This window comes from Sylvia atricapilla, chromosome 20 (assembly GCF_009819655.1).
Source record: "Sylvia atricapilla isolate bSylAtr1 chromosome 20, bSylAtr1.pri, whole genome shotgun sequence".
NCBI classification, from domain to species: Eukaryota; Metazoa; Chordata; class Aves; order Passeriformes; family Sylviidae; genus Sylvia; species Sylvia atricapilla.
The window spans coordinates 9,131,031-9,156,142 of NC_089159.1; the positions used below are offsets into that span (position 1 = coordinate 9,131,031).

A 25,112-nucleotide genomic window follows, 5' to 3' on the forward strand; every position below is an offset into this window, starting at 1 on the left:
CCTGTCCAAAAAGGACCATGCCAGGAGAAAAAGGGAGGCAGGTCACCAGCTGGAACCTCCCACTTCATCCCAGGTGTGTGATTGTGTCAGGAATGTTGGAGCTTTATCTGCTTTGGGACCATCAGATCCACACCCACGCTCAGGAGTGGGGTCAGCTTTACACCCTGGCTGCTGGAAGTTTATTTGCCACATGGAGGGAAGTTGTGAATGTTACCTCCAGTGGTTCCCACTGCTGTTTTGCTGAGCTGGAAAGCCCCCAGATCATACCTGTGAGAGCCACTCCTCATCCTCCTGCCCGCTGTGGTCAGAGGCCAAGCTGTCGTAGGACTCGTGCCGGGTGATGGGCCCAGGGCTCCCTGGTGGCACCACTGGAAAAAACCCAGAAAACACAAAATCACACTCACTCTTAACTGCTTTATTCCAAAAAAACCCAGCTTTTTTAATATGTTAATGGCACAGCAGTGTATGCCTTCCTAAATCGGTGACAACAAATTTTGTAGAAGCACAGAAAGAGCTCCAATATTGACATTATAAAAGGATGAAAAGGACTTGGGATGCAAAAAGCTCTTTGACTTGGATGCATCCATCCATCCACCAGGAAAACCCATTGGCTCTTCTTCTTCTTCTAACCTGAAGTTCTTAAAAACACCTAAGTATTTTTATATTCCCACATTTTATAATCACTCAAAGTTTTTAAAGTTTTTAAACACTGTGTTATTGCAGGGTTGACCTTTATGTGTCAAGCTTCCAAGCACTACAAATTTTTACAGCCATGTAGTAAACCCCCCAATAATTGGAGTTTTAATGGCAAAGCAGACACAATGGTAGCCAGAAATAGAGAATGGCGCCTCTGTAAAGTAAACAGCTTTTGCATAAATCCATGCACTTGATGGAATAAAGGGATTTCCATCCTGTTTTGTGTGTGTCAGGATCTGAAGCTACAGAGCCATTTCTCACACCTCTGGATCACAGAGTGTCCACACTCTCAAACCTGCAACGTCCCAAATTCAGCTCAGGGCCCATTTTATTCCACAATTATTCCAAGTGCCAATAAAACTAGGAGATATTCTTACAAAGGAAGCTCAGATTGGATATTAGGAAAAATTCCTTCACTGAAAAAGAATGGTCAAGCAATGGAAGAGGCTGCCCAGAGAAGTGGTGGAGTGACCATCCCTGGAAGGGTTCAAACAACAAGCAGAGATGGCACCTCACGGTCTGCTTTTGTGGGCATGGGTTGGACTTGATGGTTTTGGAAGTCTTTTCCAACCTCAGTGATTCTGTGCTTCTATGATAAAGCACCAAATTTTTTCCCATGAGATATATTAGGAAAAAATTCCTCCCTGGGAGGGTGGGGAGCACAGGGTGCCCAGAGGAGCTGTGGCTGCCCCTGGATCCCTGGAAGTGTCCCAGGCCAGGCTGGATGGAATGGAACATCTTTAAGGTCTCTTCCAGCCCAAACCATCCTGTGATCTGCCATTTCACTGCAATCCCCAGTTTGTGCCTCTCCACAGCCCCAGGGGTTATTTCAGCTCTGTGTCTTCTTCAGTTTTCAGATAATACAGAAACCACCTCCACCTGCTTCCTTACATCCATGAGAGACTTAATTCCATGATGGAGGGATGTGTGTGTCTGGTCCAAACTCCTGTCAGAGAACACACACACCTTCCTGAGGACTCACAGCACAATCTAAGCACCAGACCACAGCACCCACTTCTCTTCCTCCAAGTTTATACTTCACACAAAGTACAAACAAAGAAACAAACCCATTATTTTGGACCCATTTTGCCTCTGCTCTCCTGCTCCCCACATCTCCTGGCTCCCCACTCTGAATCCTCCAGCTTCAGAGAGCACAGCTGATCAACTGCAGGCTTTCCTGTTATTGAACCTCCTCACAAAATTCATGGCTCCAGCAGATGGTTTTGCTTTCAAACCAACGGCAACTTTATGGACTGATCTGAATTTTTTTGTTCTTTCTATCCCAGGGGCAACTACCAGAGCTGTCAAGATTAGGGAAGCTGCAAAAACACAGCCCAGGGAGCAGCATCCCCCCTGCTTGGTCACCGTATTTCTCCCTTGGGAAATACTTTCACATTTTACTGGAGATTCAAGATAGCTTTACAGTGAGAAAGAAATCTGGAAAAAAATAAAAAAATAAAAAGCTGAACAAATGATTCGTTTTGGTGCTGCACTGGAAGCCTTTCCCTGAGGAGCCACAGGTCTTGTGTTTCTGCACAGCTTCTGAGAGCAGCGTTAACTCTTTCCACCCAGCAGTGACGAAATCCTGAATTCCATGGAAAAGCTGTGCCTGGAAGAGTTCAGCAGCAGGGCAGCAGTGATAAAGCCTCAGCTGAGGTCAGCCCTCTCAGCCATTCATTTGGCTGTTTCATTTCTGTGCCACACCTATCAGAAAAGCAGTTTAGAGGGGGTTGGTTGGGATGGGGGATCCCAGCTCAGCACTGGCCTCACTCCCACCATTCCCAGTGGGAATGTGCAGTGTGCTGGGAGAAGTGACTCTCTAAGACAAGTGATCCTTGCTGGAGATCTGCCATCGCTGTGCTGCTGGTTCCACATGTTTTTTTCCAAGGTAAAAATGCCCTTGAAGGTGTAGGAACAAACACTGTAAAAAAGCAGAGCCCCCTTTCCTCCATTTCTGGGTCACACACCTCTCACGTTGGTATCAAGTTCCAAGATGAGATTAAATTTAACCCTGGAAGGACATTTCCAGGAATTTGAGCTCAGGGGTAATCTTTTATCTTCCAGCTTAATTCTTTGAAAATCTGTGTTCACACAATTACAATTACTGGAAATTTCAACAGACTCTCACTCATCAGGGTGGTTATTCTGATGCTGCAACACAAAATATTTTAAATTTCCGAGGATATTTCCAACCACGTAGGATAACAAATAATGAAATTCTAATTCTTGCACAGCTTTGTAGCAAGTTTGGGGTATTTTTACTGCATCTCCTGTAATTTCTCTTTCATTGGGAAAAGTCACAAACAGCAGGAGCAAGAAAGCCTTGGCTGCACAGAGATATTTCACTTCCATTGCAGGTGGTTTGTACCTTCTTAAAATAATTCATTCAAGGCCTTGAGTCTGAGCTATGCTAACTTTTAACTTTTTCTGTCCTCACACCAACATCTGGAGCAAACATATCAGACTGCAACTGAGTTTGTTTAATCTAGAAATATGTAAAGTGAAAAAGTACAAAAAAAAAAAAGATTTATTAAAAATCTAAGGTGAGAATTATATCATACAACTTCTGTCTGTGCAATATGACAGGTCATGAGTTTCTACAGACTGCTCAAGGCAAATCAATCCAAAAATAAGTATTCAAGGACACTTCTGAAAAACTGGACTGATACCTATAGCAAAAACCAGAGTTTTACCATCAATATTTGGCAACGGGCAAAAAGGATCTTTGAGCTGCTCAAAATAATAATGGCACCTTGACTCTCTGTCCTCCTTCAAGGGAAAAGTTGACAGCCTCCCTTCCCTCACTGACAGGATTGATGTTACCATTATATTGAAGGAAGATTGTATCTGGAAAAAAACCACATTGCAAATGAAGTTATTTGTGTGATAATTGTCCGTGCCAGGAAAAGTGCACAGAAGGGACACAAGTGTCAACACAAGCCAAAGCAAAGGCTGAAATACAGCAGAGCTGATATTCCTCTGGAATTCCAAGACCCGATTGACACAGTTCCATGAATAAGTATGAAAAAACCCTCCTCATTGTTTAGAAACTTCTCTGTGATATTTACTGATAAGTAAAGAAAACAAACAATTCGTATTAATCTCAAATAATTGGCACAGACATTCCTGCCACGTGAGCATAGAGAGAGAAATACACATTGGAGGAATACTGGAATTAACATGCAGTGGGTTTGTTCATGGATGGGCTAATCACACAATAAATACCTAAAGCTACAAAAGAATCTACATTCAAAGATTATAAATTGTCATCTTTCAGCAGCATAAGTGTCGGAACAAAGAACCACTACAGTTCAATTGAAGTGTGTGCACTTATGGCTTTAATTTGGGAACAATAAATCATTAGTTTTACTTAGTTTTGTGTACTTCTTGAACCAAAAGGTTTTAATTTTCTCATTTATAGAAAAAAGCTTTGCACAATTCAATTTAATTGAGAGTTATATATATGAAATTCCCAATGTGCTCTTCTCTAAGGGCTGGATGTTTGTCCAAATTAAGAGCAAACAAAGGCATTTGAGCACCACAAAGGCTGTTTGTTTGGTGCTGCCTGCCATGCACATGCCTGCAGACACCCAGAGAGCTTGCCTTTTCCATCTCCATAATTATCATTTAATATAATTATAATAATTGTAATATAATTAATATCATTATAATATCAAATTAGTTTCTAAAATGCAGTAGGAGCAGGACAATGTAGTCTTAATTAACCCCTCCAGTCTCTAGTGATGTCCAGGTACACAGGATAAAAATGACATATCCCTTGTTTTCATACAAACCCCACCCTAACACCTGATTTTGATGCTTTTTCTCTGGTTCCTCAGTTCCATTTGGGTGGCGTAGAGACCTGAGATAATCACACGACCACCAACAAACTTCAGGGCTCCTCGTGCTGGGATTCAGCTCCACAATCTGAATTATTTCCTTCAGGCCTTTGTTCCACGGCCATCAGCAGCAGAGTGTGATGGTTCTGGTCCAGGTCTCCACGGAGCCACTCCAAATTCACCACATTCCCCTTGTTCTTGGTGTGATCTCAGCTCTGTCAGGGCTTGGGTTTGGTGTCCCACAGTTGGGTAATTCACCTCCAGCACGTGCTCTGTGGGTTTGTGTCAGAGCTGGTGCCTCTGGCTCTACCCCTGCTCAAGTGTGACACCAAAGCAAAGGCCAGGATTTCATTTAGGGCAGAGCACTCACAGCCACGTTAACAATAAGCTGTTTGTAGGCTGGAGAGATGCTTGATGTAATTTTTCTTGTGGCTGCACGTTACTGAACAAGGTTCTGGTTTTAATGCAGTTTTCAGCTTGTAAACTCCTACAGGAGCATGGCGTGCAAATTAAAATATCCTCTTTTACCCAAAACTACTCCCTGCTCATTTTTTTCCTGTTAGGACTTTCTGAGATTCTCATATGTGGGAATATAATAAAATTAAGCTAAAAAAGGGCTATAAAGCAGCAGTTTTGCCAGAGTGACAGTTATTTCACATCACCAATAGATTAGAGCTGGATCAATTCATTATTTGTGTACTGTCCAGTTTATTAGGTGCTTTATGGACCATCCACTCTCTGTATCAGCACTCCAATAAAGACATAGGTAGGTCTGTAATTAGATTAATTCTTCTTAGATTCTCTTTTTTTTTTTGGATGACTGCTTGCTCCCTACTCACAGTCGTCTGATAGTCCACAGCCTGGATTTTTTTCCCCAAGACAGAGTGGTGTACATTCCCTGTGCTTAACTTCAGCTTCCATCTCCAAAGTTCCCTTAGGAGGCCAGTCAAGTGCGATGCCCTTTTACAGGGCAGAGCTAGAACCTGATATTATTTCCAGGATGGAGCACCTTAAAGCTGCTCAACACTCAAAGAACTGTGAGCAGACAATCAGCTCTGCCCTACAACAGAACAAATATCTTCTTTCCTGAGTCAAAGAATAATTTCAACCGCGCGAACCCACGGCGAAACCCATCCGACGGCCACCTTTAAAGAATTATGGGAGAGGTAACTATTTCTATAATTCACCGACTTCAAAAGTATGTTTGACATTATTGTCGGGGAAATTATGTTAACCATGGATTACTGTTACAATCAAAGTATGTAGTGAGAAGTCAAGAGGCTTAGTGGTAAATTTTCAAAGCGGTGCGTGGGGATTTACCCGTTTGACTCCCATTAGCGGCGATGGGAGGCGCGCGGCGAGATCCCCGCACGCCGCTTTGAAAACTGACCCCTGCGTGCTCACGGAGCCCGCTCTAAGGACTTCCAGATGACCATGCAGGAGGAGGAAAGAACCATTTCAGCATGTGCCCTCGTTGGTTATTGTTGTTTGTACGCATCTGAAAGTGTTTGAGGTGCTGTGCCAGCGCTGCTTCCAGCGGGCGGTTTATAAAACGCGCATTAGGGCTGAGGCTGAGCTGATGAGTCACTTTTCCATTGTAATATCTGCCCCAGGTGTGTCCCTGCATCAGAACCCCAACAGGCACGTTGCCAGCAGGCAGTGCACCTTACAGAGCTCGTTTTCATCTGCATTGTTTCACAAATGTTGCACGAGAATGTATTGTGATGTGTCTGCCCCACTCTTATTTATCCTGATCGCTCAGCGCTCAGCCAGAAATTAAATTTGCTTCGTTAACACTCAGTCCTGGTACCTGCAGGGAGCAGAAAGTGCAGGCTACAGTTTTAGGGAAATGTTTTCCCTAAAAAAAAACCAACCATGAACTCATTTTCATTAGAAACACCTTTTCTGGAAGGGGAAGGGGAGGCAGATTAATCTGCAATTTGTCACGCCTCCAAGTGTAAGAAGCAAACTTGAAAATTCCATTTTCACTGTTTGTGACTCTTTCCAGGAAAACCCAAATACATTCTGTAAGAAAAATGCCTCCTTGGAATCTGTTTTCTCCAGGAATATCGTAACGTCAGTCATAAAAATACATATAAATAAACATACACTCTTCTACATATTTAAGATCTGCAACAAATTTCAATGCAGTAAAAACCTCCAAATTTTAAATCACCAAAATCCTTCCAGAATGTATTTTACCAGCACTTACATTATCACTTACATGCTCATACAGATACCTATTTCCACGTAATATACAGAGAGAACACCTGAGTTAATATAAACATATGAGAATTAATATTCTGAAATTCTAAAACTTATTTTCCTGCACAGAAAAATGCAAAATTCATCTCCCCCTTCAAAATTTCAGGGAATTATAAGTTTTTTCCCCAAGGATATGGAATTTTACAGGACATCTGCACAATCCCTTTGAAACCACTGATGAAGAACCCCAGGAAGTTCTTTTAAGAAGGATTTTGCAGTCTTTTATTATATGGCTATAATAAAGTAGAATTTCATGAAAGTGATTCACTGACTTGTATCACTTTCATGAAAAAAGTGATTTTTCACAAATTCTTATTTCATTTCTATTTTTATACATTTTTATTCTATCGGGTAGAAAGAATAAAAGGGCAAAGAGGGAATCTTGAAAATGGATTCTCCAGCACCCTGATTCTGCAGTTTTAAGCCTGGAACACCCAGCTGACACAACTCTGAGGCAAGGCCCTCACCCGTGGCACTGGGCACAGCTGAAGGGCAGGAATTTGGGCATCATTCACACCACCAGCACAGGAAAATGAGGCAGTGGAAATGCTCATCCATATCCCATGGTTTGTTCCAGCTCCTCTCCCTGGAACTCAGGTGAGCTCAGGTGAAACTGCCCCACTTCAGGGCAGGGTCAGAGCTGGGTTTGGGATGGGATGGGCTCCAGAACTGGGCTGTGTTCAACTGGCCAAGTGCAGAACCAGGAAAGCCCAGCACAGAGGCTGGAATGGAGCAGCTGAAACTGCCCCAAGCTCCTGCCTGAGCACGGCCCTGCCACAGAGGCAGAGCAGAAAGGCTTTGAACACCTCGTAACCACACGACAGAGTAATTGTTGTTACTGCACAGGCTCTGCTTTGGATCAGTTTTACTGTCTGAAACCCAGCTCCTTGTGACAGACATTGAACATACCCAGAGCAAGAGCAAGAGCAGCTCTGGCCTCCCCAAAAATGCTACACAACACTCTCCAGTTACGTGAACAGAACGGGGTGTACCATCACCTGCATTCCTCCATCCCACATCCATTGGAAAAGATGTGCCCTCGAAGGAATGCCAGGAGAGAGGAGGAGGAGGTACAACACTAAATGGGATTATCAGTCCCAGTTCATTCAGCTCTGACCACACCAGCACCACGCTCTGCTGTGCCCTGAGGAGGGCTGGAGGACCAGAATGTCCAGATTCCTCCCGTGGCACTCCTTGCCTGTCATTCCAGGCATCACAGCTTGCTTTTCACAGACTCACAGTTATTTAATACACTCCCATCTTACCCTCAGACTTCACAACACTCACTAGCTCTGTGGATGTAATTTTTATTTCTGTCAATGGAATGCATGAAAGGAATATTAAAGGGGCCATAAAGAACCACGATGCTGCTTGGAGACAGAAGTCTTGCCCAGGGTGCACAGCTTTCATTAGAGGGAGCAGGAAGTGCAAACATGATGTCAGAGCTGCAGAGATTATCTGTATAAATGGTGTTATCATTTAACCCAAACAAACAGCAGGGAAAGGCTGGCCCCCTCCCTTTGAAGACAATGGGCAGTTACTAAATTGGACTTGTAATGAAAGCCATTTTCAGTGAAACACAAGATATGTGCAACAGTTGGTCCAGAAATGAAAATCTGTTGTAACAGCCAAAAGTCAAAGGCAGCTATAAATACAGGCCTTAATCTTTTCAGGAATCCCTTAACGAAGCCTATAAAACTGATTGCATCTTCAGGCCTAACCCAAGTGCAAATTCTTACCCAGAAAAATGTAACAGCCCTGCAAGTATGACCTGGAGAGCAGTACAGGGGCAAGGAAAGAGAATACAGAGTGCTGGTTTGAATGCTCACATCTTGGAATACAAATCACACTGCATTTAGAATAAACAATTAATGAGACAGCAGAAGCCTCAGCTACAGGTCCATTTTTCTGAGAGAGAAACAATTTCCAGAAGCGGTCAGAGCGGGATGCAGAAACACTGCATCTTTCCTTTTAACACAACAGAAATGCTCTTTGATTATTTAAAAGCCAATTGCAAAGATCTGTCTTCAAAACCTCCTATTGCAGGTTTAATAGCAAAGAGGTGCAAGTACACTTACCAGCAACACGGGAGTAAAGTACAGACTTTTGTTTTAACAAAATCTATATTTATACGATTACATTTCCTATGGTTGAGGGCAGCTGTAATTAATGGATTTCCCTCCTTCCCCTAATGCAGTCATTTGTCAATTTAAACACAGAATGCCCAATCAATTTTGATGTATTTAGTAAGCAATTTGTCAGAGTACTGCACACCAGTTAATATATTAATTCTTGTCACTGGCCCACTTCTGACAACTGCAGGCCGTGTCCATGAAATTGGCCCTGATGAGCCAAAACTCTTGCCTGGAATGTGAAGGTGCCCTTTGCAGAGCCAGAGGAGAGAAATCAGATCTTAATCTATTCTAATCTATTTTTTGGGGCAGTTTTTGGTCAGTTTTAGGGGGTTTATTCATTAATGTTAATTGGCCATGTTTCAAATATTGCACTGTGCAATGGAAAAGTGAATGAAGAGTAGAGAGATGAGGAAGAAAGGAAATAAATATGAAATGAGGATTTGTCAGACTTCCTGGTGATGAAAAGTTACCTATTTCCATGGCAATTCCATTCTGTGCCATGAACGTCGACTGTGATTTCAAACATGCAAAAAAACCATGTGAAAGGTACAGAAGTCACACAAAAGAAACAAGGGATAAGTCAGTCATGCAAAACTTCAGGGCCTGGTAAAAAAAGAGGGAAGAATTCATTTGAAAGAAACCTGAACACCACCAGGGGATTGTCATGGACACGGAAAGCACATCTTAGCAGCATCCTCAAGAGTTTACACAACCCAAAGCACCTTAATTCCTAAGTACCAAACAGCAGGAAGAAGGCAGGATTTAAAGAGTAATTAATGACAAAACTTGGCAATTCTGTGGAGAAAACTTTAACATTTGCAGGTTCCTGTGGACACCAAACCCCTCCTGTGCACACGTGCAGTGCCTGGCACAACTCTCCTCCCACTGCCAGGGCTGCTAGGACAGTTTAATTCACCCCATGATGCTATTTATGTGATAGGAAAAACATCTAGGAAAAATAAAACGTGACTTAGATCTCCTTCTGCTGTGGTTAGATTTGAAAGCTGCTCAGGACGCAGGTGAATAAAGAGGGAATATTAGAGACACAAATAAAGTAGGATATTATGTATTAAACGTGAGGAGTGTAGAGAAATATCTGATATCTAAAACCCAGCAGTGAAAACCTGAGGACTGTAATTAATCCAGGGGTTTGTGGGATGGACTCAGGGGAACAAGTGAGCCTGGAATCTGCTCTGTCAGGAGCTCTCAGCACTGGTTAAATTCTCTTTAACTCACTGCAGAGTTTGGAGCAGGATCTTGCCACTTCCTGCAAAGCCAACAGGCTGTGGAATTTAACATGCAAGCTCACCTTCAAGCCATGAACTTACAGAAAGCTGTAAATCCCTCTTCCCACCTTCTCACCTGAGCAGCAGCCCGAGCTGTGGTGAGGTGCTCAGGTAGAGCTGCACACACTGATGCAGGTTTCTGCAGCAGATGTCACAGATGACCTCAAAGCAGGGAAACAGCTGTGCTGATCCACTTACAAATACCCTTGGGATAAAGGTCTTGGACACTTGTTGTACAAAACATTTCTTCAAACAATGGTTCCTTGTTCCTCCCTTTCTAGCTGCAAATAAAACTCTCAGATTCTTCAAAAATATTAAAAGCTGAGCCGTGTGTTGATAACCTAACGCAGGGATTTTTTTGAATAATCTCCGTTCAGCACAAGAAGTCACCGGCCCGGTTTCTATTTTTCAAAGACTAAGGAAGATTTTGGCCCTGTGTTTTGGCATCAAACCTCTTATTTATGAAAACCTGGCCGTGCAGCCCTCCAGCAGCCCGCCAGACGTCTCATTGTTCTGCCCGGCTGCTGACAGAGGTACTCTGTGCTAAAAAGCAACACTGAGGGTTTTTTCAATGACCCAGGGGGGGCAAAGGTCACTTATTATAAATGGATAATGAGACCTAATGCAATGTTCCGAGTGTGGACAAAGAAAGGGTCTATCCATACCCCCCTTGTGACTTGGTCATTCAGGCTTTTATTTCCCCCCCGCACACTTAATGGAGCCGAACAATCGGCAGAAATGCTATACAAGGAACGGAGAGAAACTGCTGCATTCTACCTCCGAGAGACAGCTACAAATAGTGACCCTGAAACGGCGCCACGGCTCCTCTGAGCGCTGCCGTGGCAGACAGATGGACCAGCCCCGGCTGAGCCATTTGCCGGCAATTAAAGCCCCCGGTGGAGGCCAGAGCACAGCAGAGCCGGCTGCAGCTAAAGCCAGCCCAGGGCAGAGCTGCAGGTAAGCAGAGGCACGGAGCTGGGCTCAGCAGGTCGTTTTTAACAGGTGGCTTTTGTGGCAAAGCTGCTGGGATTGCATCGTCAAGGGTTTCACCCAGGAGCTTCAGCCTGAATGAATGCAGAAGGCAAAACTTCAAAGAATCAGACACAAATTTCTCTGTTATTGCCATTTTGAGGTACATCCTCTAGATACTCCGCTGTCTTTAGTGGTTGTTACTTTATTATTCTTTCCATTTCACATCCAGCTTCAAGAATTCCTATTATCTGAATTAAAACCCGAGTTAAAAGTCTTATAATTCAAATAACACAAGTTCTTTCATTGGCCACGTTTCAGATACTGCATCTGCTGTGCAATGGAAAAACTAATTCAGAGAGGAGAGATAAGGAAAAAAGGAAATAAATATGAAATGAGGATGTCAGACTTGCTGTCAGGTGATGCAAAGTGACCTATGTCCATGGCAATTCTGTTCTGTGCCATGAATGTTGACTGTGTGAATTCAAACATGCAAAAAACATGTGAAAGGCACAGAAGTCACACAAAGGGAACAAGGGATAGGTCAACCAAATGTGCAAAACACCTTTAAGTTCATTAATTTGCTGGAATTTAGCTAGCAGTCATTCTTCTTTCTTTAAAAGTTTTCAGTAGTAAACCATTTGAAATGTATATTTGTATACTTATGTATACTGTACTGTGTAACAGTATTGGACCTGTTAATTAAATGTTAATAAAATACACAAAATGAGCCCCATCCATCCCTGGTTTCACTCTCTGGGATACAAGTGAAACAAGGCAGGAATCTAGCAAAAAAAAATCCAGCCAAAATGCAAATCTAATGGTGCTATGCATTCCTAATTACTTTTCCATACTCTTTTTTATCTTTTGAGTTTTTATCCCAATTTTATGTGCGGCACAGAAGGAGGAAGACTCAAACTTTGCAGGTTTCCATCAGGCTCAGATGCAGCAGATGGACAGGTAGAGGCAACAGACCCAATCTGGCTGCAGTGTCCCTTTCAGCAGTCCCACCCAAAGTGCCTCCACACGGCCACTTGGTGCATCTGAACTGCCCCTGTCACACACAACTGTGCACAGCTCTGGTTTCCCCAGGAGAACCTCAGCAGATGCCAGCAGCTGCTCCCTTGTGAGACTTCAACTGCTGCTGCATCACTTTGATCCCAGACAGAACAGAGACTTGATCCTCACTGTCAGCACCATTCTCTCTTTTAAATTGTCGGATAAAAGATAAATACTAATTTCTCTACAAAACCATTATAAAGGCGTGTGGGTTTGTGTATTTATGTAATACAGATACACCATATATGGAGAGCTACAGGTGTGTGAATGTTTCTGAATATGCCATGCCATGAAATATTGGCTCTGTGGGCAAGACACAGGCCAGGGCAGGTGGGCAAACATCCCTGGCAGCAGTGCCCAGGCTCCTGAGGGGAGCAGCTCTCTGAGGCTGGGGCTGGAAGGAGCCCAGCAGCTCCCAGGGAAATGCAGGAGCACTCACTTGTCACTGGGTATGGAATTCACAGGAGGAAATGGCTAAAAGCATGAGAGGGAACCAGGTGAGGAAACCCTGAAGATTTCATGGGATCTGCTGGGTGAACTCTCAAGGCCAGCCAAGCACTCCCACAGCCTCACAACTCTGATTCATGGCAAAAAATCCCAACACTACATTCACTGCTCCGTCCTTGCTAACACAGTTACACACAACCCTCCTCTGGGGTGGAACATACACTGAAATTGGCTGAAAAATCAACTTGGAAAATCAGCCTCTGCTTAAAAACGTGCACATGAGACAAGACAAGAAGTTGTCAGCTACTCACAGCCAGCCAGAAGATACTGGTAGTACTGCACAGCATCTGCAGCCAGGAGCAGTGGATGGTTTGCATTAAATGGTGGTTGGAGCTCATTCCACTGAGGAGTTCTGAGGTAAAACACAAGACTATTAATATTTAAGCTAATACAGAGAATGTAAATCAGTGTTTCTGTCATCACATGCAATTATCTATACAAGCTCACAAAATGTTTGTAATTATTTAAATTAGCTTGTTCAAACACTGCAATCCACCACAGGCAGTGGAGCAGCAGGGCCAAATCGTGCAGATTGAGAGGCAAAGACAATACTTGGTTGTTGACTGCAGCAGGGATTGCATTTAAAAAAAACCCAGGAAGGAGGTTTAGATTAAGTTGGTAAATATGTTTAGGACCATTGTATGTCATGCTGACGTTATATAAACACACAAGAGAAACTGGGGAACTTTTTTTGTTCTGTTAACTAGCACTGCTTCCATCCTGTGAAGTCATTGAGCACTTACTGTGAAAAGAAAGCTGTGTAAAGTTATGGATTATTGATCCAATTAGAATTTTCAATTCCATTACAACCTACTCATTTCAACAATAATGGTCCCGAAGTCTGTGTTGTAATTTTAATTAGGGTGGGCCATTCCTAAATAGCTTGGTAAATCAAGTATTGATCACTCCAGTCCAGCCATAAGCAGCACTAAGGAATGTAGGAGCCAAGAAAAATCAATAGAAAAATATTTTAAAACGTCAAAAGCACTGACAACACTTTCTCATCAATTTTTCTTTACTTTCTTTCACATGTCAGGAATAATTTCTTCTACTGTCTTTGGAAATGGTCCCTTCAGCTGCTCACAGGAAAACTCACAATGCTTCACTCTGGGAACCTTGCTCATGTCTCACAGCAGAATTCTGTACTTCAACACTACCTAAATAATCGTCTCCAGTCCTTATACCAAAAGAAAATTACAACCTGATCATTTAAAATCACCAATTAATTAGGATCTCTATTGATTCACAGACATGTTCATGTCTAGCTCCACGTGCAGAGAAGGATTTAGAAGCTCAGTTCCCACTGAGGCACACGGACAGTGACAGAATTTACTGAGAGCAAGGCTTGAACTTCTCTCCCTCCACGGAAAACTTGCACAATCACCACGCAGCTCACTCCAAAAGAAAGATCCCGGGCATTCTGTGGCTGAAAGGAAGGGAGAGGCACGGGGATAAGTACCTAACCAAAGTCCAGCTGGCCCTGGGGCAGGTGACCATCTCCAGGGGAGTGTCGTCGCTGATCTTGGGCGCGGTGCTGAGCGGCCGCGGCTCCAGGACGTGCTCCACCAGGCTCCCATAGCAGCTGATGATGTACAGGGACTCCACCACGAACTGCTTGGACTGATCTGGGGGGCACAAAACCAGAAAATCTCATTGCAGCAGCACGGCAGGAACAGAAAAAGCTTTGGCAGAAATAGCGGTTCTTTTAAGTCTCGTGCTGGCGGCTGAAAATGTGAATTAAAAGTAGCAAAAGGGCTGGAGAGATAAAGAGAAAATTGTACAAAACATATGGTTTTCACACAACTGCATATTCATACAGGCCTTGTATATCCCATACACTGTATATTCATACAATCTTATATATCCCATACAAGAGAAATTTCTCACCAAGATGTGTTCAGGTCATTACACATTTCCAAACAAAGCTTATACATTTGCTTTAGCAAAGGTGTTTCATCTTTATCTCACAATATTTTCAGTGCCACTTCACACAGTACCTTTGGACTGACCTATCAAAGTTGGGTTTCTGTCACTGTATCGTAATAAAAGATCAATTATTCATTTCACTAATTACAATTTCTGGTACGTTTTACCAAAAGCACCCCAAGCATATTCCTAAAATTCTCATCTGCCCCTGAGCTTAAGGAACAAAATCCACAAATTGCTTAGAGCCTGTCCCAAAATAAGAATTAAAGTTTAAATGCAAGTCCTAATTCTGCCAGGTACCAACCTTTTTCTCGTTTGAGACCAGAATTGTTGGCAAACCACGACCTTGAAGCTCCAAAGACTGCAGCGACACAGAACTCCCCTCCCACAGACTTACTGGGTGAAATCTGGGGAGCTGGTTTGGATTTGCTTTAAAGAAAGAACAAAATAAAATTATACAAGTTAATTCTGAAGAAATTAAGGCGTCCCTTGCTTAACAGCAATTTTATGATATTACTTCAGAAATGGGGAATATCTGCAGTTCCCACATGGCTGAGCAGGATTTACAGATGCTCAGTGTTTCCCAATAACAGGTCCCAAATTCCCTTGGAATACTGGACTCATTCCCTTGAAGAACAGCACTGGCTCATAATGGAGAACTGAATTGTTGAAAAGACCCAACACTGAACATTTGCATTCAACAGAAACAACTCCTGAGGTAAACAGCAAGAAATCCTAAATCCTTTGGGAATGAAGAAACAGATTCTGGGTCAGTCATCCCAGGTGGTCGATATTTCCTTGTCTTTTCCAAAGGAAGTCAGGAATTGCCAGGGGGTGTGAGTGACAAAGGATGGGAGGGAAGGACATGCAGAGGGCACAGGGAGAGGGAAAACGATGCACAAACTCATGAGCCACTGTTAGAACACACCAGGAATTCCACCATGGAAAAGCAGCCTGAGACACTGTGCCCTGATCCAGGGCAGGTCCAGGAATTTCCATCAGGAATTCCACCATGGAAAAGCAGCCTGAGACACTGTGCCCTGATCCAGGGCAGGTCCAGGAATTTCCATCAGGAATTCCACCATGGAAAAGCAGCCTGAGACACTGTGCCCTGATCCAGGGCAGGTCCAGGGGGGTGAGGAGGTTTACTGAGACATCCCGAGGTGTTTCTCCTCACAGGGAGCTGCAGGTAGGTAACACTCTGCTCTGCAGAAACTCACTGCCCATGCCTCAATTCACTGGATCAGGATTTCACCCTTTCCTTAAGAGAAAAGCTGTTTGACAAACCCACACAGGATTCTTCTTTCTTCATGTTCCCCTTGTTCTAGTCCTTTTAATTGAATTATTATTTTATATTTTTCTCTCTATTTCACTACTCCCTTCTCTTGCTACCCATTCCTCCTTTCCATTTTCTTCTACTAATTTCTGCTTCCACACAATTTCAGCTGTGCTCAGACCATCCTATAACCTGGTTTTTACATAACAATCTCCAGTTCTAAGAAGTGTGTGTGCATAGGTGTATGTGCAAACAAAGGAGTGTAAATGTTACAATGGAATTCAGCACTGGAAGAACATTTTTTTAAACAGCAGAAATCAATTAAAACACTGTATAGTTATAATGATATTTAATTTATACTAACGGATCATATATATGGCAAGCCTAGGGTCACATGTATCAATAAGAAATTAAATCAAAAAAGCTCTTTCCAAAGGAATTCCATCACACTGACCAGAGCCCATGGAAAGACTCAGACAAACTTCCACGGACTTGGATCAGAGCTGAAGCTCTTGTCCATGTGGGAGAAGCTGAAATGTCCCAAAAGAGCAGTTGGAATTTATAGTCAGTAACTCTGGTATTGAACCACCACAAAGCACTTAATATCCAACTGTTAAACCTACAGCTACAGATGACTGGGTCAGAAATCTGTGTTCCAAAAAGGTCCTGACTATAAATGAATACATTCATATTCCCTTGCTTGCAGTGGCACATCTATAATAGAATATTTAAACTGAGATTGTGTTAACTAATAAGTTTTTATTAGCTACTCAGAAAAAAAATCAGAATAGATTTCTTTCACTTTGAAATAATCATCTGTCACAGAAAGAGTTTTTTTAACCAAATTGTATACTGAGAATTATTTTAGCTCTCACTTTTCCAAGTATTTACATATTCATATTCCTTCAGAAGTGAAAATATAACTGTATCAGTGAATTAGAGTCTTGTTGCTTACTTTAATTAATAAATGACTTGGTTTAATACAGAATATTGTTCAGGACAGTGTCACCCATCAATCACTACAAAGCAAACCAGGAGCACAGGTATGACTCTGCCATATTCACTTCCTCTTGGCAAAAGGATCTTTTTCTATCCTGTCCTAATATTTTTAATATCCTCTGTTTTTACTGCACACAATCTGAGGTTATTAAAATGATTTTTCAAGGTTAATGACATAATTAAAAATGGGGAAAAAAATTGGAAGCAAATGCTACTGTCAGCTACAAACTGAAGTAAAGTTCTACAGAGAGAGAATTTCAAGCCTTGAAGCAGAAGTGAACCTGGGACTCAACACATTTTTCCAGAGTTCTCCACACTCTGAGTCCCCAGACCTGTGTTCAACCAAAGACAATCATAAACAGCCTGGGAGGAAATGGTCTGAGCTCAGTTCTATTTACATCTTGTCTTTAGGATGCACATCTTTCAAGGCAAGCACTTAAGTGTTGGTTTCAGTGCCAGCAGCTTTTCCCTTCGAGGACGATGTTTTGTAGACAGAAAGAGCAGACCTTGTAAAACACGATTACTCATGTGGTTAAACTCAGCCCTGCTAGCAAACAAAGACAAGCAAACAAACAAAAAAACAAAAAAAAAAAAAGATTTGTGCATCTTATTGGTTTGGACAGAATTCTGAAAATACTGCTGAGATGTCAACAAGTCTATTCTGAAGCCTCTTGTAGCTGAGGAATCTTTCATTTGACCATCATTTTACTCGACTCCTGAGTTTTCATCGATACATTCCAACTCAAATTTCATTCCTTCAGCAAACCTCCAAAGCCCAGTTATTTCCAGTAACAGTCATGCCATTGCAAAAATATCTCTACATGTCATTGTGATGTTTTAACAACTTGGAAACGAAATCCTCATTATTCTGCAGATGCAAACACCCTCTCAGCTTTATAAATGATAACAAAACAATAATGTTGAAGGTAGGTGCTGAATGACTTGTTTCTGCTATGAACTCCAGCTCTTTCCTTGCTCTTGGCTTGTCAGCACTTCATAAATTATTCCAAGAGCTGAAATTTAGGCACATTTGGCTTCACTTTTAGAAAACAGTTACTTTAAGAGAATCTTCATAATACACTAACTTCCAAAAGGCTGTACCACAGTTTTCCTGAGAAGGGATGCAGGAAGAAATTCAGATTTTTGGGGGGTCAATGCTAAAACCAAGACAGTGAAGCAAATGGGGCCAAAACATTCCCCATTAGAATTTCACTCTGCATTTTCCCCAAAGGTTAGGAAGAACAGCACTGTATTTAAGATATCAGCAGGATGAAAATGCAGTTTGTTTTTCTTCTCTGGATCTACTCCACTGTGCAACCCACACCTGGAATTCACTGAGACACAACAGTAGTTTTACCCCAGTTAGATCTGCTGAGAAATCTCTATCAGGAATAGAATGTATTTGGGGAAATTTGTATTATTATTATTAAAAGTTATAATATAATTTTGGAGGTTTATTTCTATTTTAAATGCAGAAGCACTGAGATGTGGATACAGACATCTGTATCCAACTGACAATTTCTACCAAAAAGGCACAAAAGGAGATGGGAGGAAACCAAAGAAGAAAATGAAGACATCACTTTGTCAGAGCTTAAAAAGCAATGAAGAGCCTGAGCTCAGCATGCAAGTTCTTTCATGTTGCCAACACAGTCAGAGCAGATTAAGACCTACTGAAACCATTCAGAGCTCCCACTTGTTGACTTTGTAACGCATCAAACTCTGCCATAATCTCTGGAAATGCACTGTGGCAGCCCTTTGTAAAAATACTAAATGGTTACAATATTTTAACTAGTTTGCATCTTAATTATTATTATTTTACTGGTAAGAATTAAAACTTTTTAAATATTTTGAGAACCAGAGGCTGCACGGTTCATGATGGAGTTTTATGTCTCACTAAATTGTTCTGGCTCTTAAATGTATCTTTAAATCCATTGTCAAACAAGTGACATGACTTTAAAACAAGAAATAAATTGCATATATGTGATATGAAGGAGCTGCCTTGTATATTCAAATATATATATTCAAACAGTACCAGTCTGCAAATATTAAAAATTGCTTTGATTTTACATTCCCAACAAATAGGTTCCAAATACACGAGATTCATAAAAACAAAAGCACTTATTCCACACTGAACCCACTGAAATGGAAACATCTATGACTGCTGATGGAATAAGTTTTATCTTGACTACATAAGCAGCAACAAAAGTATCAGGAGAAAAATACTGCATGAAATTTGCAATTACACATAAAATTACCAAAAAAAAAAAAAAAATCTGTCTCAAAGTCCAGAAATTTTAATTCATTTATCCTCGTGCCTAAAACACGAAAACAAAGATGTTTCCAGTTGTCAGGTCATGAATAAAGCAAGAAAAGGCACAAAAAGCAATAGTAGGATCCTTTATTCACCAGGCACTTAGCTGTCAAATCAACATCCATTTTGTTTACAGAATTTTAGGTCTCATTAAGACCTTAATGGAAACAACATGAGTTTTCCCCCCACCCTAAGTGTGTTTTTTATCCTAATTTCTCTGTAGACGAGTAAGGACCATATTTTTGAGCTAGCACTGGCATTAAACAAACCACAAAAAGAGTCTTGTGAAAGACAGGCAACAATTTTGGAGCCTATTTCATATATTCCCCTCTTTAATCTCAGCCTTTTAATCTTACTTCAATCTAAAACCATTCCTGGTTAACGACATCTCCTGCTCTGTGCAGGGGTGACCCACACAGCCTCTGCTCAGAAATCCACTGCCAAAACTCATCTTCCAGAGCCTCTTCTTACAGCCCCATCAGGCAAAAAAACTCTTTGGTGCACCATAAACTGCTTTTAGAAATGGTTCTTAGGGAGGTATTTCAGGAATTAGAAATTCTCCACGAATAAGGCAAAGTTTCCTTCCTTTTTTCCTTCCTTCCTTCCTTTTCCTCCTTTCCTCCCTCTCTCTTCCCTTTCCTTCCCCTGGCACAGCTCCCAAATCCCTCCTCAGCCTTTCTCTGGGAATTCTGGGCCCTACAAAGCTCTTTAACAAGTTCTTTTCCTGAGGAGAATATTTTGATAGAGATATTAAGGGTGATAAATGTGGCGCCAACTTTTAGAGCAAACCCAAGAGCCACGTACAAATATTCTAACAGACACTGGTGGGCACAGTTAAGAGATGTCCTTAGGTGAATTAAAAACAAAGAGAAGATGCCAAGCCCACAGAAAAACCCCAAGAAAGCCAAGCCTCAGAAAATTCCTTGCTGGAAGTTTTTGAATTTTCTAAGGTGTTCCTACTTCTTCTGTTCTTATTACCCAAAGTTTCCAGCATCTGAGCCCAATCCTGTTACAAAGTGGTGACTGAGGTGATGCAGCACTGCCCAAATACTGAACCAAACTCCAACGTCAAAAACCTTGTTAAAATTGCTTTTTCTCTTGTTTGTATTCTTACAATATGCTTAATTTTTTCACAGTACAATGAAACCTCCTTTTATTTCAAATATCCCAATTTTAACAAATTTTTTTCCCACGTTGGAATGAGGTGATTTTGAAGGTCCCTTTCACCCCAGACCATTCTGTGATTTTTTTTTTTTCTCCAGAGTAATCAGCTTTTTTTTTTTTTTGCCCTTTTTTTTTTTTTTTTTCCCAGTGCCCATTTTACTGCTTCACCTCTCAGTGCAGTACTTTACTGCCTACTCACTGCTAATCTGGCTTATTTTTCAGAGGTCATCATCGATGTTTTCTGTCTGTAAGCAACTTAGTGCTACAATAATAAAGGAAGCAATACAGAAAAAAAAAAGAGAGAGGCTTGTTTGGAAAGACATTGCAATCATTTCTGCCCACTTAGAAATAATTTATTTTTTCAACTTCCTTGCTACTTAAAAATTAAATGCACTCTCTCAAAGGTAAAAAAAAAAAAAAAGGGGAAAAGAAAAGTGAATTCAATTCCTTGCAATGCTTGATGGTGAACACGCATCCATAGTTTAAAAGTGAAATTATGTGGGTGGAAACCTATGGATCAGCCATGCAGGTAAACAAATGAAAACAAAACAAAAAAATGGTAATCCAAAATTAAAACGTCTAAGCACAGAGTTATTTTCAGCGAGGACAGCAAATGGAGTATAGGCATGCTGGGTTTGAACTGGGAACTCACCAAGGAGCTTTTATGGAAAAACATCCTGCTCCAAACAGGTAAGGTCTTCATGGAGAGGGGAAAAATGCACAGAAATTAGATGAGAACTCAATTCCCAACAAGTACACCGTACATCATGCCATTAAGATTTATGCAGAAAGGGAAGAGAATCGTGGTTAGGAGCCCTGCAGGAGCTGCCAGGGGAGCAGCAGAGCCCAGGGCACAGCCCCAGGGACACGTGGGGACATCGGTGCAAGCTGGGCTCAGAGTTAAACCCGGGCTTAGGCACAGCTCAGGGCCGGCCTCCAATCTGCTGCCAAAGGGCTGCAGCGGGTTTTGAAGCCAGAACTGACAGGAAAAGGGAATTTGCATCCAAATCAGTCATAGCTGGGGGTTTTCCATGAGCAGAGGGGATGAGTGGGGCACTTGTACAAAGTTACTGAGAGGAGGGCAAATAAAACCAACAGATGCAACCAGAACTTTTTAGGGACAAATTCTCAGCCTTTTGCTAGGACAGAAACGCCCCATGAAATTCAACTGTTTGACCCAAAAATTGTCTTCCCCCCCTTAAAAGCTTGCACAGATGCAGGAAAAAGGGGCCTAACTTACTTCAAATTTATTTGATGCTCAGATCGCCAGATCCAGAGCTGAGTGCTTTTGGCCACCCAACAGTTTACACCAGGATTTGATTTCATGTTTTGTTCAAGCGTTTTGCACAGTGGAGAGTTTTAAACCCATTAATCTGAAGGAATTTTCAGTGGATATCTCCCTTTTAAAAGCCATTGCCATAGTGACATTTGCGTAAAATCTGAAAAGGAGCAAAAGGAGGCAAATTTAGAGCCACTCACATGCTCAAAGGTTTCTTTGAGTCTCATTTGGGATGTAACATCATCTACAAAATCTCCAAATAATTTTTTTTTTGTAAATGCCAATGGTTCTGTTTTCTGTCCATCCTCTGACTCAGAGGTAAGTTCTGGGTAGTTGAAACAGGTGATATATAATATTTTCAGGCAATGAATTACCAGGAAAGGTGCAGCCCTGAAGGATGTATAAAGCACTCAGCCATAGACCAACACAATTAAAAGGATACCAGCCTGATAAAAAAGAACTCAGTGAACTAAATCTGACATGAGCACAACATCAATGAATGAAGGGATCCTCTCAGAAAACATTCAGGTGAAAGTACAAACCTAAGACATATGTTCTTCAACATGCAAAGATGCAAAATTCCAATAAAGAATAGAATATTACAGAAAAAAATACCCATTATTAATTAGTACTATAAACCAAAAAAAAACCCCATTTTTGAACTCCATATAAGGTACTGGCCTTTAATTTTTTGTATTTAGTAAACTGGTTAGGATTTCTGGGGACAGAGCTCACTTGGCAGAACCAGCCACCCTTCTAGACCTAATGTATCATCTTTGAACAGTGCTAAAACCCAATTAAATTGTCTGAACTGAATGATCTCCTATAAAGTCAGCACATCCAGCCCCTGAGTCAAAGGCCAGTCCTGAGGATGAGACCAGCACTACTGCACTGCTTAAATATTTAATTGAAATCTAAATCTCTTGCATAAACCAAAGCCAACATAATTTAAAACCTAGAAGGCATTGAGTGTAAATTTGAAGAGTCATTGGTGAGTGGTGGGATCTGCCTGGGAGCTTAGAATTCAATTTCTAAATGATGATCATGGATGTTTTGGACACTAGTTATTCTTCTTCTCTCCCTCAGTTGCTCTGTCTTCAAACCTCACAAAGAAATAACACGTAGCTGAGCCCATTAAACATTTCAGAAGATAACACTGGTTTTTTCTTCCTCCACAACATCTATATTGACCTGATTATACTTGCAAATTAACAAACTCTCTTTATTTTAATTACAAATTGGCCCAGGTGGGCTTCAACTGAAGGTTTTGTTCAGTCGGGTTTGGATAGAAAATGGATAGAAATTGATAGAAAATTCTGTATCATGAAGAAAATGTAATTACACTTCCAAAGACTACAGCAGAGTCTTACTAAAACGCTTCACATGTGAGAAAACCAACTCAGTACCTCCCTTTCTGTCCAAAAGACCTGATTTCTTTGAAGATGACCATTTTTACCCTATGATATTTATATGAGCAATTGTTTTCCACTATTTCCTTCACATAATATGGATGGAATGCTAATTGAGAGAGAATCCACAAATTACAGGATAACCCAACCTCGAAGAGACAGCACCAGATGGCTGCGCTCGGTGACAGCAAGAGAGCAGTGCCAAGGCAAAAACTCACCCAGGTTCCCCCTTCCCAGAGCCAGGGAGAAATTCCAAAGGAAATCATGGAATCAGGATGATTTACCATTCAAAGTTCTGACTGAATTTTCGCAGTTTTGCTTACTTGATTCTGAGTTTTAGCAAATTGAAAACTGAAATGCTTTGATTTCGTGTCGTTATGTTTAATAAAGCTGTTAAAGCTTTTAATAAGCTGTGCAATATCCATTCATTCTAACCCTCATCATGCCAAATCGAGAATCCTTCCATCAACAGTGACATCTGAACAAACTTCAGTGCAAATAATTGCATGTTGTATCAATTACAAATCATTACAGCAGTTGCTGTTATTAAAATTTATTATAAAAATTAGAAGTGATATAAAATATGTCTGAGAAATGTGCCAGAAAGGGAATGTCTGGCTTCAGACAATTGTGCTGAATTCTTTAGCTTCACTTTTTTTTCTCTCGACTTTCTCAGTGATTTCTTCCTAATTAATAATTACCACATTTTGCACCACTTATTTTTGTTTGCTGCAGTAGCTGACCCTGGCATCAATGAAACTCCCTGAGACAAAACAACCCCAATATTTATCAGTGACTTTCTGTGCATAGAAAATTAGAACAATAAAATTGCAGCAGACACTTTACCTGCTTCCCCCCTTTCCTCACTGAGGGTGGAATGAGGGATGGGATGAAGAAAGGATAGAGTTTCATGTTTAAAAATACACTATCTAAATCTCCTGGCTGGGAAAAAAAGCAAGGTTGATCCCTTTCCTGCAAGGCACACTGGATTTCTGTGTTTTCACAAGACTCAGCTAATGCAGGTTCCATCCTGCTGCTCACTCCAGCAAGGATGAACTGGGGAGTGAAGTATGATACAAATATAATGACCCTGTCCCTTGAGGAAGTTAAAACAAATGCTGCTGTCAGAGGAGCCAACTTTGGCAATAGTTTTTCTTTTGGGGCAATTCTTGTATCTTTTCTTTCCCTCCTTCCCATTACAGCTCATCCATGTCCCTGCTGGAAGCTAACTACAATTCATCCCACAAACCCAGGGAACATTTGTGGAGTTACTGTGGGGCACAAAGCTGAATTCTAGAATGTTCTGATTCACTGCCTTTTATAGACAACGAGATGGATCATACAGCTCTTCCCCTTTCCAATCTATAAGCTCTTTGTAAATGAGCAGTGAATTAAAGCCATTCACCAGCCCTGACAAGGAATTCAGCATCACTATCAAAATTTTGAGAGGGGAAACTGAGGCAGGGATATAGAAAGACTTATTAAGTCCAGCTCTTGTGCTGTCCTGCATCCTCCCCCTAATCTTTAAAACATCAGAAGCTTCCTTAGTCATTAGTGTTAGAGCCCCTCTGGGAAAGCCTGAATGTGCTGACAGCACAAACTACAGGAAAGCCCAGTCAATGGGATGACAAAACGTAGGGACAAAAATTAAGTGCTTGATGAAGGTGCAGAAATTACAATGGAGACTTGAAAAAGACAAGGAAGAAGCAGGGAAGGGAAGAAGGAAAGGACAGCACCGGGAGGTGGAGGGGATGCTCCAAGATACTTCATGCTGACAATGGAACTTGCATTCAGAGCAGTGACTGATCAGAACATGTTCCAAAATCTACATGTTTGCAAGGGTAAAATAAAATAAAATAAAATAAAAGCAACTGTGATGAACAGCACGGTCATGACACAATTCCAGACTCCGTCTTTCATTCCCATAGGGCGACAGGGAACACTTTTAAAAAATTTACTGCCATTCCACCTGTCAAGCAACATGACATGCTT

At 41.5% G+C, this 25,112-nt stretch overlaps 1 protein-coding gene across 12 annotated transcripts in view; it reads right to left on the reverse strand.

Annotated features, from left to right (window-relative positions):
* The window catches only part of BCAS3 (BCAS3 microtubule associated cell migration factor), a 300,050-nt gene that overhangs the window by 178,559 nt on the left and 96,379 nt on the right, over positions 1-25,112 (reverse strand). For 11 of the 12 annotated variants that reach the window (XR_010745132.1, XM_066333513.1, XM_066333514.1 and 8 more), the window contains exons 16-19: positions 14,987-15,111; positions 14,216-14,381; positions 13,008-13,108; positions 268-368 (exon numbers count right to left, since the gene is read on the reverse strand). Coding sequence is in view for 11 of the 12 variants with exons in the window: in XM_066333513.1 (XP_066189610.1) it covers positions 268-368; positions 13,008-13,108; positions 14,216-14,381; positions 14,987-15,111 (493 nt within the window). In the remaining variant the exon portion in view is untranslated. Of the gene's footprint in view, positions 1-267; positions 369-13,007; positions 13,109-14,215; positions 14,382-14,986; positions 15,112-21,084; positions 21,130-25,112 lie in introns of all 12 variants that reach the window. The other variant, XM_066333524.1, reaches the window with a different exon arrangement.